The sequence below is a fragment of the Strongyloides ratti genome (genome assembly GCF_001040885.1).
Source record: "Strongyloides ratti genome assembly S_ratti_ED321, chromosome : 2".
NCBI lineage: Eukaryota > Metazoa > Nematoda > Chromadorea > Rhabditida > Strongyloididae > Strongyloides > Strongyloides ratti.
Genome location: NC_037308.1, coordinates 369,501 through 385,364, shown reverse-complemented (window position 1 = coordinate 385,364; position 15,864 = coordinate 369,501). Strand labels below are relative to the sequence as shown.

General features: G+C 23.1%; 6 protein-coding genes across 6 annotated transcripts; 4 read left to right on the top strand and 2 right to left on the bottom strand.

Annotated features, from left to right (window-relative positions):
* Positions 1-706: 706 nt before the first annotated feature.
* Positions 707-1,779, bottom strand: SRAE_2000010200 (Molybdopterin synthase sulfur carrier subunit; the record flags this gene model as incomplete). Its single annotated transcript, XM_024650890.1, has 2 exons — positions 707-1,636; positions 1,705-1,779. 2 exons carry the CDS (start codon positions 1,777-1,779, stop codon positions 707-709), a joined length of 1,005 nt encoding a protein of 334 aa, XP_024504622.1.
* A 582-nt stretch (positions 1,780-2,361) lies between these two features.
* Positions 2,362-3,330, top strand: SRAE_2000010100 (Dehydrogenase/reductase SDR family member 1; the record flags this gene model as incomplete). Its single annotated transcript, XM_024650889.1, has 2 exons — positions 2,362-2,623; positions 2,675-3,330. 2 exons carry the CDS (start codon positions 2,362-2,364, stop codon positions 3,328-3,330), a joined length of 918 nt encoding a protein of 305 aa, XP_024504621.1.
* A 45-nt stretch (positions 3,331-3,375) lies between these two features.
* SRAE_2000010000 (Hypothetical protein) lies at positions 3,376-3,827 on the bottom strand (the record flags this gene model as incomplete). The annotated part of the gene is made up of 2 exons (XM_024650888.1): positions 3,376-3,725; positions 3,776-3,827. The coding sequence occupies 2 exons, from the start codon at positions 3,825-3,827 to the stop codon at positions 3,376-3,378; spliced, it is 402 nt and encodes a 133-aa protein (XP_024504620.1).
* Positions 3,828-7,858: 4,031 nt separating this feature from the next.
* SRAE_2000009900 (Zinc finger, SWIM-type domain-containing protein) lies at positions 7,859-10,379 on the top strand (the record flags this gene model as incomplete). Its single annotated transcript, XM_024650887.1, has 2 exons — positions 7,859-7,998; positions 8,198-10,379. The coding sequence occupies 2 exons, from the start codon at positions 7,859-7,861 to the stop codon at positions 10,377-10,379; spliced, it is 2,322 nt and encodes a 773-aa protein (XP_024504619.1).
* Positions 10,380-10,879: 500 nt separating this feature from the next.
* On the top strand, positions 10,880-12,554 carry SRAE_2000009800 (Regulator of chromosome condensation; the record flags this gene model as incomplete). Its single annotated transcript, XM_024650886.1, has 3 exons — positions 10,880-10,924; positions 10,964-11,545; positions 11,595-12,554. The coding sequence occupies 3 exons, from the start codon at positions 10,880-10,882 to the stop codon at positions 12,552-12,554; spliced, it is 1,587 nt and encodes a 528-aa protein (XP_024504618.1).
* Positions 12,555-14,104: 1,550 nt separating this feature from the next.
* SRAE_2000009700 (Transcription factor HNF-4 homolog) lies at positions 14,105-15,528 on the top strand (the record flags this gene model as incomplete). The annotated part of the gene is made up of 5 exons (XM_024650884.1): positions 14,105-14,114; positions 14,185-14,272; positions 14,323-14,402; positions 14,462-15,229; positions 15,266-15,528. The coding sequence occupies 5 exons, from the start codon at positions 14,105-14,107 to the stop codon at positions 15,526-15,528; spliced, it is 1,209 nt and encodes a 402-aa protein (XP_024504617.1).
* Between the last annotated feature and the right edge of the window lie 336 nt (positions 15,529-15,864).

Below are 15,864 nucleotides of genomic sequence, written 5' to 3'. Positions count from 1 at the left end.
TTTTCAATATATATATATATTAGCCTCAAAATTATTTTTTTAAAAATCCCTACAATATATAATCATATTTTAGCAACAGTGCCTCCACAAAATAAGATTATTATTTTAATATTTTAGTAATAATAATAATAATCAAAAATAATATTAATTTGAGGAAAAAAATTATAAAGAAATTTAAGGTTCTCATAATATAATCCCAGCGCTATTAATAATGCCATTTTACTGTCTCAGCTTATTAATATCAAAAAAAAAAAAATTATTATACTATTTCAATTATTTTAACTATTAACATTAATCTATATTTAAACTAACATTTTTTTTTTGTACAAATAATTTTAATTTTTAATATCGAGCATTTTTGGCAGGCCAAAATTTTAATGCATTATGATATTTTTATTTTAATAACACTTTAAAGATTAAGGTCTTTCTCATATATAATTTTAGACTTTAAAAAATTATTTTTTTTTATCAAATATTTTTGAAAAATTTAGTAAGATAAAAAATGTTTAAATTTATATATGTATATCAGTTGTCTTTCAACAAAACTTATCATTGACATTATCATTATTATTGTAAAACCTTATATTTTTTTGATTCTTGCCAGTGCCTTGTAACTATTTTTTTTTAATAATAAAATATTTTATAAAAATAACTATATTTTTTTTTAAATTTTAAATATATATTTAAAAAGACGACAGGTAAAAATCTATTTTTTACAACAATTTTCTTTCCATTGACCTGAATTATCAGAATAAATTTCTTTTTTCCAGATTGGTACAGAAACTTTTAATTCATCTATTAAAAAATTAGAAGCCTCCTGACATTCATGGCGATGTGGTGATGAAACAGCAATAACAACGGATGCCTCTGTCACAGGAACATGATTTATTCTATGAAAAATTGCTATATTATGAATTGTTTTAAATTTTTCTCTTCCTTTTAAACATAATTTTTTCATTTCCTTTAATGCCATCTCTTTATAACATTCATATTCTAAACGTATAACTTTTTTATTATTAAAGTTATCACGTGTTGTTCCAACAAAAATTGAAGTAGCTCCAGATGATGGTGTTGTGACAATTTCATTAACTACATTTATATCAATTTTAGTATCATCAACTATTCTAACAACATTTAATTTGATATCCCTCCAAATAAAATTACAAAAATTATCAATATCTTCTAATTTAATACTTTCTCCATCAACAAAAGTAAAAAAATTTTTATCATACATATGAGATAACTTCTTTGCTATATCTAAATTATTTTGATATGATGGCCAGACAACTTGATCAAAATAACCCTCATTATCAGGTGGATCATAATCATTCCTATTTTTTCTTCTCTTATTACAAATATTCTTCTCTAATGTTACATAAATTATTTTGTCACAATAGTTTGTAACAATCTCATTAATCTCCAATAACATAGTACCTTCAACTATTAACAAATCACAATTATTTTTTTTCATTTCTATAACATTAATAATTTTTTCTTTATCCAATGCAGAAATCGAATCATAATCATAAAAAATTATATCTGAATTTTCATTATTTCTTATTTGTTTTACCTTTTCTTTGTCAACATAAAAATCATCCTGTGATATTTTTTCTACATTAATTTTTTTTTTAATTCCCTAAAAAAATTATTCATATTATTTATATATATATATATATATATTTTTAAAAAATAAATAAAACTTACTTTTTTAAAAAGTGCATTACTTAATGTTGTCTTTCCACTACATGTACATCCAGAAATACATAAAATAAATACCATTTTATTTATAAATATTTAGGAGAAATATAAACACGTTAAAGACATTTATGTTATACAAATGTAACAATCATTATTATTGAATGTATGACTTTACATTTATAAATGATGAAATACATGTGAATTTATCAATGTAAACATTTATATCATATAGGGTTTACTTTATATCATCAATGACAAAAGTAATAAAAATCAAAAATATTTTTTTTTCTTCAATTGTAAATATAATGAATTAAATAAAAAAACTGAAATTTTAATAAACAATTAAAAATAATATATTTTTTTAATTTTTACAAACAAATGTAAATAGATATTAAACATGTAATGTTTATTGATATATTTGTTAAGTATATATAATTATTATTTATGCTTATTATTAAATTGATTAACTAGTAATATATTTTTTAATGTCTTTCGTTTTTATTATATTAAAAAGATAGAAGAAAAAAAAAATAATAGTAATTTTGTTTATACATAATAATATTATTATTCCAAAAATTGAGTAAATTTTTTTTTGTTGTAATTTTAAAATAAATCAATTTTAAAGTTTATTTTTTTATATTATAGTAACATTTTAAAAAAAAAATGTCTCTTAAAGGCAAAATTGCTATTGTAACTGGTGCCTCACGTGGTATAGGACGTGGAATTGCCCTTCAATTAGGTGAAGCTGGGGCAAAAGTTTATGCTACTGGACGTGATTCAACAAAAAGTTTATCTAACTTTCAAAATGATTTACCATCATTAGAAAAAACTATTAATGATATTAATGAAAGAGGTGGTAAAGGTGTTGCTGTTTATGTTGACCATAATAATATGAATGAGGTAAAAAATCTTTTTGAAAAAGTTGGTAATGAAAACAATGGTCAATTGGATATTTTAATTAATAATGCTTATTCAGGTGTAACAGCTATTGTTGAAAATACTGGAAAAAAATTTTGGGAATGTAAACCAGAAATATGGGATGAAATTAATAATGTTGGATTGAGAAGTCATTATTTTGCCTCAGTTTATGGATCCAGATTTATGGTTAATAATAGAGATGGTCTTATAGTAAATATAAGTTCTTCTGGTGGTTTAAAATATTTTTTTAATGTTCCATATGGTATTGGTAAATCAGCAATGGATAGAATGGCAGTTGATATGGCAGTTGAATTAAAACCATATAATGTAACAATGATTTCATTATGGCCTGGTGCAGTAAAAACAGAATTGTCTATGAAAGCTCTTGATTCAGATTTATTTGGAGATAGTACTGTTGATGGTATTGATATTAAAGAAATGATTAAACAAGGAGAAAGTATTGAATTTCCAGGAAAATGTATTGTATCATTATATAATGATCCTAAAAGAATTAAGAAAAGTGGAAAAATTCATCTTACTTCCGATTTAGGATATACATATGGTTTAAAAGATATTGATGGAAGAGATATTTTAGGTATTAGAAATACTTCTTTTCTTATAAAATTAGCTGGATATCCACGTGTTGCAGGATATATTCCAAGATGGGTAAAAATTCCTGGACCATTTATTTCTGGTGTTTTTAGTAATCTTTAAAAACCATAATTTATCAAATAGTTGAATATATCTTAATTTTTTTATTCAAAATAATATAGGTATATAATATAAAATAAAAAAAATTACAAACAAAAAAGTATATTTTATTGAAAAATAATTAGTTAATGTTGTATGATTTTCAGTATCTAATATTGAATCTTTATCACCATTACATAATGGATAATCACAAATACATCTTGAAATAAATTGTGAACCAAAAGGTATTTGATAACATTCTGTAGGTTCATCATCATTTGAACATGTTTTAATTACAATTTTTCTATTAGTATCTAATGATGCTGTTTCAGTTCTAACACACAATTTTCCTTCACATTCTCCTTCATTACAATTTCCCGTATCAGAGTTACAATCATAACAATTTATAGTAAGTATACCTAAAATAAATTAAAAAAATTTTTTTTATTTAAAAAAATATATTACAAACCTGTCCATATAGTAGTATTAAAAATAATTCTAAAAATATTATATATCTTCATTTAAGTTCTTTTTTTTTTTAAATTCAATCTAACTTCCTACACACCAAGCTCTCAAATAATAATAATAAAATAAAACATACAGACAAACTTCAACTTATTAGGTTATTACTTCTTCTTCAAAAATAAAATCTAAAAGGGCGAGTTATGAATATAAAATAGGAGCAATTGAGTTCTTTAACTAATAATAATAATAATAATAATAAAATATTCTCTGAGATAAAGTTTTGAAGACAGGAAAATGGTAGAGAGAAATTCAATTGTTATTGGAAGAGAAGATTTATAATAAAAGTATGAATCTGGATTGCCTTTATATGTATAAAATATTACTAATAAACTTTAGAAATTTTTGAATTTAAAATAGTTTTTTTTTAATGTAATAGAAATCATAAATTAATATTATATATAAATTTATAGTTGATAAAAAGCATTAAGTAATTAAATAAAATTATTCTTTCATCTAGAGGAATAATAAAAACCTATCTATTTAACAGAAAATTTAAGAATTGTTGGGATCTAATAATGAAAAATATAGTGTAATGTTAATGCTTATTGAGATTATTAATGATATTTGTTAATTTAAAATTATCTTAATTTGTCATTAATAATGTCTTTCGTAAATGTCATTCACTTGGTTAAAGGTTAAATGTGGGATTACAAGAGTTTTAAGTTTTTTAATTTCCCTTAATATTATTGAAAAATAAATTATTTTCTCACTCTTAATATCTTTTAAGATGTTATTGAATTAAAACTCTATTACCCATCTAATAATATCCAAAATTCTTATCACATTTTTATTGGAAATGTCAGAGCAATTTAAAACATTTCCTCTAAGTATTTTCTTAGTACATATTTTTTAAAAAGAAATAATCAAACAATATTATCAAAACAAATTATTGAGATTTATTACTTTATTTTGCTTATATAATAGATAAAATATTCTGATAAAAAATACTACATAAACAACATCCTACTTTTAACCTTTTGTAAAATATTTCTTCTTATCAACAAACAAAATATCTTGAAATAATAAACATAAGATGTATAAAAATGTATTATTTAAAAATTAAAATTAATAAAACATTAATGTGTAAAAGTAATAAAAAATATTTATAAACAAAATTAAAATATAATTTTTTTAATTTATTCATTCATTATTATATTGATAAAATTATTAAAAACTACAAATATATTTTTATTTATTAAAAAACTTAGAAATTTACAATAATTCAAAAATATTAAATCAAACTTAAAAAAATTAATTTAATGGAAATATTTTATAATTTATACTATTAAAAAACAAAGTTAATATAACTAATAAAAACATATATATCAATATAAAAAAAAAATATTTATTACTTTTTATTTTTTATAGTTTTTATATAGAAAAATAATTCAATTGATATATTACCATGATACAATATATTGTTTTAAATCATTAAGGACCGATAAAACTATATATATTTATATGATTCTTTTTTTCATTGATTAAAAACACATAATCATTTAGTGTAAAAAATTTTTTTTATCAACTTTAAAAATGAATATTTCATTTGAACTTAATAAACAATTAATTAGTTAAAATTGTATTTATAATAATATTATAAAAAGATAATAAGATAACATATTTATAATATATATATATATAAGATAATATAAAAAAAGATAAAAATCTTATTTTAGCATTCTTTACAATAAGGATTAATAAATTTTAGTTGATTTCAATTGTTAAAAAGAAATTTTAATGTAAAATATTTTAAAATATTTTAAAATGGTATAAATTAAATTTCCAATTTACTATATTAAAGTTGTTAAACTTACTTTTTATCAATAATAAAATTTTCGTGATTTTATTTTTCAATTACTTTTAAAATTTCATTAAAAAAAAGAAATAGTAATTTACGATAAAATATAATATTTAGAATTTTTTGTTGGTTCAATAACAAAAGGAAGAATGAAAATTAGTCAAACGTCAAAAAAATGAAGTAATTTACATTAAAGTATTTTTTAATAACATTTTCCTTTAACGGACTCAATAACATTTTAAAAAAAGTAATAGAAAAAATTCAATTTAACATTTCTTTATTATAAACATATTTTTTTCTTAACAATAATACTTAAGCACTAAATAATTACAAATAAAAATAATACTTTTTCATTTCTTTTATTTTAAAAAATTTTTCAACACACAGAAACATTTTTATCATATTAAAAATAATTTCTAAAATATTTATATTTACAATTCAAAATATAACATTTGTTTTACTCAAATTGTTTGAAAACATTCTATTTTAAGTTGTTTGATAAATTTAATAATAAATTTAAAAAATAATTTCTTAATTTCTTAATGATAACTTTCATCATTTGTTGAAATAATAATTTTTTTTAATAATATTGTGTCATGATAAACAAACATATTTTTTTGACACATTTTCTTACTTTTTTGACATTATTTTATTTATCTTAATATTGGTATTATAGAAAGAAAAAATTTTTATTTATCATTTTTCTTTTTGTCAAAATCATTCAATTAATTTATTTTGGTAGTTATATTCTTTAACTTTAGTATAAAAAATGAAGGTATAAAAGTTGAGAAAAAAATTGTTTAATAAAAAACAATTATTTTTTTAATTCACAGTAAAAAATAATTTTAAAAACAATATTTTCAATATCACTATGATGAGAATACAATTGGACTTTATATGTTAAAAATGCTAAATATAAAATGTAAAACATCAAAAACAATTTTCAAAAACTCTTAATAACAACTAAAAAAAATTCAAATTATTTTAAATTTAATTAAAATATAAACAACAACAATATTTTTATTGGAAATAATATTTATCAGAAAAAAATTACTTTTACGTATCTCTAAAAGTTATACATATATATAAAATTATTTTTTACTTTTTTCATAAATCAAATTTTAAAATTAACATTTCTTTCATTATTTAAATACATCTTTATTTCATATTCTTAAATAAAACATAAACTACATAATCATTTAATAAATATTTTTTTTATCATGATTTTAAAGATTATTTAATATCTCAAAAATTACAGTAGTATTATAAATCAAAATAATGGCATATTGTAAGATAAAAAATTTCCAATATAATTAAAATTTTCATATTGATTGAAAATGACGAAAAATACCTCAATTGGATATCTGATTCAAAAGTTTACACAATTAATGAAAGTATTTTTTTTAATTTTCCAAAGTGTTTCTATTTTTTATCACTTTTTTCAAACAATTTTTTTTACTTATTTTATGTGTAAAAATCACATTTACATATGATTCTATTTTTGATAAATCTTCAAAATACAGTTTTTAAAATTTTCCCTAATAGTTAGTTTTTAAATGTTTTTATTAAATTATTTAACTTCACATACTTTATATTGATTGTCTTTTTCAACAAATACAAATTTTTAATATATTTCTTTGAATTTAATTGAAAATTTTTATTTTCTTTAATTATTTTATTACAAAAAAGGTTAAAAATAAGATTATTATATAAAATTATAATATGATGTGTTTGAAAGTCTTATATACAATTTTATTATACCAATTTTCAAAATCCCTATTTTAAACAAAATTGTTAACATTCTTTTAACATGCCTTACATTTATACAATTTTTTTACAATGGAATTTCTAAAAATAGGTTATTATTATTAAAATCGTTTTATCAACAAAATAGGTATAATATTTAATTAAAAAAATAAAAATTAACTTTTTTGAAGTTAATAAATTAACGTTATATATAAGTATAAATTTTGTTGTTTTTATAAACCTAAGAATGTTTTTTTAAAATTACAATTATTAAAAATTTTTTTCAACTTTAATTTTGTCTATGTATTATTAAAGATTATGGTCAAAAGAAGAAATTTACTTGAGAAAACAAAATTATTAGGACAAAAATACATCCAAAATTCTTATCCTTCCTCTTTATGCATATGTAGTTTATTTAACAAGGTCCTTTAACGAAAGTATATTGGAATTAGGTTTATATGCGTTGTTTTTTATTCCTAAACTATGGTACATATTTATAAGAATTCCGACACCAGTTCTCAAAAATGTTCAGATACAACCTTACCAAGAAGTGGAGATGAGGAAATTGACGATCAAATAGATGTTGAAGCTGTTGAAGAAAATGCTCATAGTATTACTTGCAGGTAATTTACTATAAAATTCTATCCATATCCTTAAATTAAAATATAAATATTTAAATGATAAGCTTTATAGCTTAATTTAAAATTTATTTCTAAAACTTTGGTACAGTCGCGCCGAAGTAAAAATGCGGCCGATTCCGTAGCGCCGTAGTTTACTGGTTTTTTTAATGAACTAATGAATTACGGTCCGTCCTAATTTTAGGGAACAAATCAACAATGATTATGGTTCAAACGGAAGTGAAATTAAGGAAGAACAAAATATTCAAATCTATGAGATAAGTGAAGTACCTGAAGGGCAGTTAGTTGAGCAAAGTTTAGTTTTAGGCCAGGAAGTTCTTACACTTCATATAAAAATTGTAGATGGTAAAAGAGTTGTATATATTCCAAATAAACCAGAAAAATTACCATATGATGATTACTTAACATTATTAAGAACAGCAGAACAAACTCCTGATATGATTTGTCGTGATCCTCCTTATATTCATTTAGAAGGAGGTTGCATTGTATTATATGATTGTTCAGATATTGATAAAGAAGGTGTTTTAACAGATGCCGATGTTAGAAGCACTCTGAGAATTGATGGATACCGTTGGTCATGTTCACGTGGAACTAGAAGTCTTTGTAATGGATTAAAAAGAGGATATGTAAATTTATATAGTCCAGAAAATAGAGGAGGTGATGAATGTTTCAGTCGTTATGAAATATGGGATCATGATAAACCAAATGGTATTGTTCTTTTTCATTATGTTGGAAATCATAAAAAAGCTCTTGAAATTGCTCAAACAATGCCTCATCGAAATAGTAAGAAGGCAAAACCATTTTTAAGGACTCAACCACGTGTACTACGTAAGATAGCACGTAGTTTCTCTTCTGTTGTTCGCCCTGATGAACTATATAAAATGATTGGAAATGAAGAACATGGAAATGGTGATGAATTAGGTAATTCTTTACGTGGTGTACAGCAAGTTAAAAATGTAATAAGATATTTTAAAAAAAAAGCAAGATTAACACAAGATGGTGTTTATAATATTTATATTATGGAGCAATTATTAAAATACAGAAATAAATCAAGTTTTGTACATGAAATTGTACTTCCAAGCGTAAACATAACATTATTATGTTCACCTTTACTTTCAGAATTTACAACATGTCATAGAATGTCAAATGTTAAAACTTCACGATTAGTATATGAAAGAATACCTGGTGTAGGATCATTTAAAATGTCAGTTTTATCATTTAAACATCCATTCTTTGTTGATGAACCTTTGATTCCTCTTGGATTTCGATTATACGAAAATGAAAATGAACATGGTCATGCTCAATTTTTGAGAAGAATTTTAATTGAAATACCTGCAGTAGAGGAATTTAATAAATTATTAATTAATGATTTTGAATTTAATTTTGAATCAGATGTTCCACATTTAAAAGTTTTAAAATCGTGGAAAAGTTTAAAGATGTTAACATTTATGGAACTTGGTGTTGAGAAAGGTTCAGAATTTGAAGAAACAACAACTCATATTCTTGAAAGGCTTCTAGGATGTGAAAGTGCAGAAGCTATAAGTAACGAGTGGGTTATGTTAAAAGAATCAATGTCAATAAAAAATTGGGAACATGATGTTAAAATTTTTGAAGAAATAATTATCCCACAATTAATGCAATATTATGCTATATATGGAGGAAAAGTTGTAAATATTGATTGCACAGAAGTTCATGATTTATTACTAAAACCTCCAAGTTTATCAGAGTATCTTCATGAAATGTATAATGGTCAGGAATTACCTTTAGATATCAATATGTTATGTTTATTTTATTTTTGTAATGCATATATTAAAGAAGTATCAAGTAGTTATCAACAAAATGGTGTACTACAATTAAATCCCATCTTTGATGAAGTGTTAGCCAGTGGAGATTTAATGGAAGAAGCTCCATATTATGTTCCTATAGCAAGTATTGTTGATTCAGTTTATAGAGATGCATCAAATCCAACTACATTTTTGGAAGGTACACCATGGGCTACCAATAGATCTGAACTTTTGGATAATGATCCGGATTATGCTTTTCATAAAAATATAGCTACTGATAGTATAGCTCAACAAATAGTTGATGACAAATGTATTACAATAATTTCACCAGGTCAATTTCAAGTTACGTATAGAGATGAAGTGTCTGTTGTAAACATGGGATTGACAAAATCAAAACTAAAATTTTCATGCACTTGCCCATCTTCTGGTGTATGTGTTCATACTAAGGCAGTTAAAGTTCTTCTTAATGTAGTTGGCCATACAGATGACAAAGAACCTAGTATTGAAGAAGAAAGAAAACGAAATTCATCAAATCTTGATAACACTCAGATGTATACCAAAAAACGACGAATGCTTAAATAAATTTTAATAATCATGATTTTTAATGTTTGTAAACATTTTAATTTTTATATTATAACTTGTTTGATCAAAAAAAATATTTCCTCTAACGTATTTCTAGTTTTTATCTTGAACCGAAGTTTTGGGTGGGAAAAGGATAGCTTAATGCTCAGCTTTTTATTTACAAAAATATAGCAATTACTTGTATTTATTAAAAATTGTCATGTATCAGACAAGTCTTGTACTTGAAAGATCTCTTTTTTTTTTACTTTTAACAGTATACTAAAATTTTGTCTATCTAAGGTTATACTTTTGGAGAAATGTTCACGTTTTAATTTAAAATGATTACATTTAAAAGTAAATTATTTTTATTTCAAAGTCTGTGTGGTATTGACAATCTCAATATGTATTCGTTTTTTTTTTGTTGTTGATATTTTTAAAAATCTTTTCTTCCATTTAAACTTTTGATTTGTTATTTTTCTAGTTGTTTTATTTTAACAATAATGCCTTGCAAAAAAAAAACTATGTTAGAAGCAGAGAAGACAGCAGAAAAGATAGAAAAAATTAAGGTAACTTCTCAAGAGTCAGCTTCAAAAAATTCTAAAAAGAAAAATTTAACTAATGCTAGTGGTAAAAAAAAAAATGGTGAAACAACTTTGAAGGAAAAAAAAGATAGTAATAATTCTAATAAAATAGAGGAAAAAACTGAGGCTATTGAAAGACCACCACCTTCTAAGCGTGGTAGGAGAGGTTCACCAGATGATGAAAGTGATGGAAACATTAAAAAAGTCAAATTTTCAACACCTCCACCAGAGGTATATGAAATAACTCCACGACCTACACCTAATAAGTCAACACAAAAAACTAAAGCACCTAGATGTCCTCTTGAAAATTACATTAATACTGTTATAGGAGACCTCGTTTTAACGTGTGGGACTGGTGAACAGATTGGGCATGGGCAAAGAAATACCACACGAAAACCTCGTGGTATTATGGGTACACTTCCGAAAGATATAATTGATATTGCTGCTGGTGGTGTTCATTCAGTTTTATTAACTGAAAATGGTGATGTTTATAGTTGTGGAATTAATGAAAAGGGTACTATACCTCTTAAGGATAGACCTGATGACGATTGTATAACTGAATTTACAAAAATTGAGTATGATGAAGATGTTACTATTTTAGGGAAGGTAAATTTTTTTAAATTATATTATATATACAATTATAATTTTTTTTTAGTTTGTTGCTATTGATGCTGGTGCTTCATTTTCAGCAGCAGTTACGGAGTTTGGAAGTGTAGTTATATGGGGAGATCTCCGTGATGCTGGAGGTGAGATGAATGATCATGGAGTATTTGAAGATCTTCGTGAAGGAATTAAGATACTTATTGATGCTAGAAAAGGTCATAAAATTGTTAAGATTGCTGCAGGGGAAAATCACCTTGTTTGTCTTTCTGATCAAGGGGAATTATTTACATTTGGTGATCTTTCCAAAGGACAATTGGGAAGAGTAAGTGGTAAATACTCAAGTCGTAAAGGGGCTTTTTATGGGGATAATTCTGGGGACAAATTGAAGGTACCAAATATTTTAAACAAAGGTAAAGTTGTCGTTTTTGTAAACGTTTTTGCTGGTGGATATTGGACGATGGCTGTTTCCAAAGAAGGTGATGTTTATGTTGCCGGTTTGAATAATTTTGACCAACTTGGATTTCCGGCGCCAGAAAATGATGAAGAAGATAATAGAATCTCATCATTTAAGAAATCTCCCGTTTTTGCTAAAGAGGGATTAAAAATAACACATGCTTGTGGAGCACAGCATATTATTGTAAGATATGATAATGGAGAGGTTTATTCTATTGGAAGGAATATTGATAATGCCTTAGGACTTGGTACTTGGAAAGGTAAAGATGACAATGAAAATTGGAAGTCTTGTAAACTTAACAAAATTCCATTTGATGTTAAGATTGCTGGTGCAACTGCTGGTCTTGGATGTTCAATTGTTTGGGATGATGATGGAAATTCTTGGTCATGGGGAGCTGATACATCAGGTCAACTTGGTTTAGGCATATCTGAAGATGATGATGACAAAATGGTACCTGAGCCAAAGAAAATTTCATCAAAACATTTAGAAGGAAAAAGGATCTTCAAGGTTTCTATTGCAGATAATCATTCAGTGTTCCTAGCATGTGATTTAGAGTAGAATAATTTTTTTAATCTGTGTTTATACTTGTATTTATATTAATTTTAAGCTGTAGTTTATTAATTTTTTTTTTTTTATGTTATTTCATCATTAAAATTTTCCTTCGATTTTTAAATATATGTTATTAGGAAGGTAAAATATTTTTAGAACTATAATGGTTACAAGGGTATTATTTTATAAATTATCTAGTCACAGTGAGTAGATTTCTCTATCTAATAGTGCATTTAAACGTATATTTTTAAAAACGTCCTTTTGATAACTAGAGTACATATATTTTATTAAGAATTAAGATTGGTGTTATCATAAATGTAAAATATTATATTTTTAATTGCCATTAATGTTTAAATTAATATTATATTGAAAAAGATTTTTATATGAAAGAATATTTAAAAAAAATTATATTTGTTTATTACAATTAATTACTATGTAATTTAATTGTTAATATTTATACAGTCAAAAAATTATTTTCATATTTCTGTTGTGTTGGCAATTGTAATTAAATATAGTTTACAAATATAAAATTTATATAAAACATAAACTCTATCTTAAAAATATTTTGATAGATTAATAAAATATCGTTATCCACTTCGACTTTTCTCTTATCTAGATCATATTTAATTTTTATAAAATAGTCATTTCATGAATTACATTTAAACTATATCATTATTATTTTTTCTGTAAAATTAGAAATAATCTTCTTGTTCACTATCACTACTAGTTTTACTTTAATTTAAAACAAATCACTGAAATTTTGTTGTTTAATAAGCTAAAAAATGAATATATAGATACTGACAAATTATATACTTATTCACATACACATTATTTTCTCATTTATTTTCAGTGCAAAAATAGATTTTTTCATTTTCTGACATTTGGTTGCGATAACGTCTATGAAGAAGACGCTATTTATTAAAGAATATATATATGTACACAAACATATTAAAGGCGTTAGATCGTTATATGAGACAATTTTCATTGTATTATTAATATTTTGTTTGATGATAACGATAAAAACAATTTAAACATGTATAATATTTCAAATTTACGAGTATAATGCCTATTTTTATATGTTAAAATAGGTTTTAAATATATAAAAATTTAATTTTATTTATAAATTAGTTTATATAAAAAAAATTAAAATGAGAAATAAATTTATAACACTAATTATCATTAAATATTAAATGCTATTTAAATGACAAAAGCCAAGTTAATATTATCCTATAATCAATGGCAATTTCTTGTATACGTGTAATGAGAGTAGTTTGTTTAATGTAATTTAAAATATTTTTTGAAAAAAAAATCTTGTTTTAATTAAAATTTATTATTACCTTTGTATTATAAAAAATTTATTAATATTTTTTTTAATAAACATTTTATTGTTTTTATCTATTTATAAATTACATTCTCAGACAATAGGAAAATTTGTTTGGATATTTAGGTACCATACTAGTTCCTACAACGGTAATTTTGAAAATATTTCTTTTATATTATGCAAGTGTTCCCAATTATCTGTTTTTAAGTAAACATTTAAATTGTTTATGTAATCAAAAATGTCACAAAGTAAGTTTTTTTATTGTCTTGCTTAATTGATTAATCAATTTTGTTTTTTATTTTTTCATTATTTTTGTAGGGAGAAAGGTACCAGAAGGAACGTTATGCCTGGTTTGTGGAGATAAAGCTACTGGATATCATTATGGAGTTGCTAGTTGTAATGGATGGTATTGAAAATATTAATTATCATTTATTTTTATAATCTTTTTTTTTCTAGTAAAACTTTTTTTCGAAGGACAATTGTAACGTCACAGAAATTTGTATGTCAATATAATGGTGAATGTGATATTAATAAGAGTATGTTAGTAATAGTTTAAAATTTTTTAAAATATATATATATATTTTTTTTATCTAAGATGTTAGATGTGCTTGCCGCCATTGTCGCTTTAATAAATGTATCGCTGTAGGAATGGATGTTAATGCCATACAAAATGATAGGGATAAATTAGTAGGAACTAAAAAAATATCTGATGTAGAACCTTCAAAAATAAATAATAAAGGAAATTTAGTTAATATAATCAATGATGGATTTGATATGTCATTTGGTAATGAGGTATTTCAAAGTCCAGATTCATCTACTGAAGGTATTTGTAGTGATAATATTTTACAACTTGAAGAAATTGAAGATATGTGTAATAAATTGAGAAGTAAGGCATTTCCTGACAAGTCAACTGCTAAAGAAATTTTAAAAAAAAATACATTACTGTATGCTCTAGATACTCTTGATGAAGATACTGAAACATTTTTTAAAAAGTTATATCCTGCCTCAATGAATGATGTTCGTTTTTGGAATATTCGTGAATTAAGAATATGTTTAGAATGGGTTAAATTATTTAATGAATTTAATATACTTCATGAGCATGATAAATTTGCTTTATTACACAATTTTTCATTTACTTTTAATATTCTTAATAGGGTTTATTATTCTCTTCATGATGATCCAGATAGAATAATTTATCCAAATGGTGCTTATATATTAAGGAGTCCTCAAGTTGGTATTATGATACCTGGATGTAGATCTATCTATCATAGGCAGATGGATGAAATTATGAATCCATTAAGAAAATTAAAAGTTGATTTAAAAGAATTTTCTACCTTTAAATATATATTATTTTTTAATCCGAGTAAGATAATTTTAAATTCGTTATGATAATTTTTAGATGCTCCTGATTTAAGTTCTCATGCCAAAGAGATTGTTGAAGGGACAAGAGATACATATGTTAAAGATTTATATAATTATATGATAAAAAAAAATGGTGTTGCTGAGGGTGGAATGAGATATGCAAAATTATTTTTAATGACTAATTCTATTCAACAAATTATTGCTCAAAATGAAGAAAATATGCAGGTTATGGATGTATTTGGTCATTTTTGGACCATAGATAGTTTTGTCAGGGAATTAACAATGAAACAAAAATCATAAATAAAATCCAACAAAAACTCAAAATTTTAAAATATTTATAATATTATTTAGTATAAAATTTAGTTTCGTTTTTTTAATATATTAAAATAGAACAATTTCTTTAAATATATATATAGGCGAGAAATTAGAATAATAAATTTTTTTTTATATTTTAAAAACTGTTGATAGGTATAATGAAGTTGCTGTTAACAGAAAGTATTATTATTTTAAATATAAAAATTACATTTTTACATAGATTCTATACATTTGAAAAATAAATATCAGCTGTAACTAATGATTATTTTTTGAGTGTAGGAAATATTTAAAAAAAAATTTAACTTTTATAGAGTAATTGGA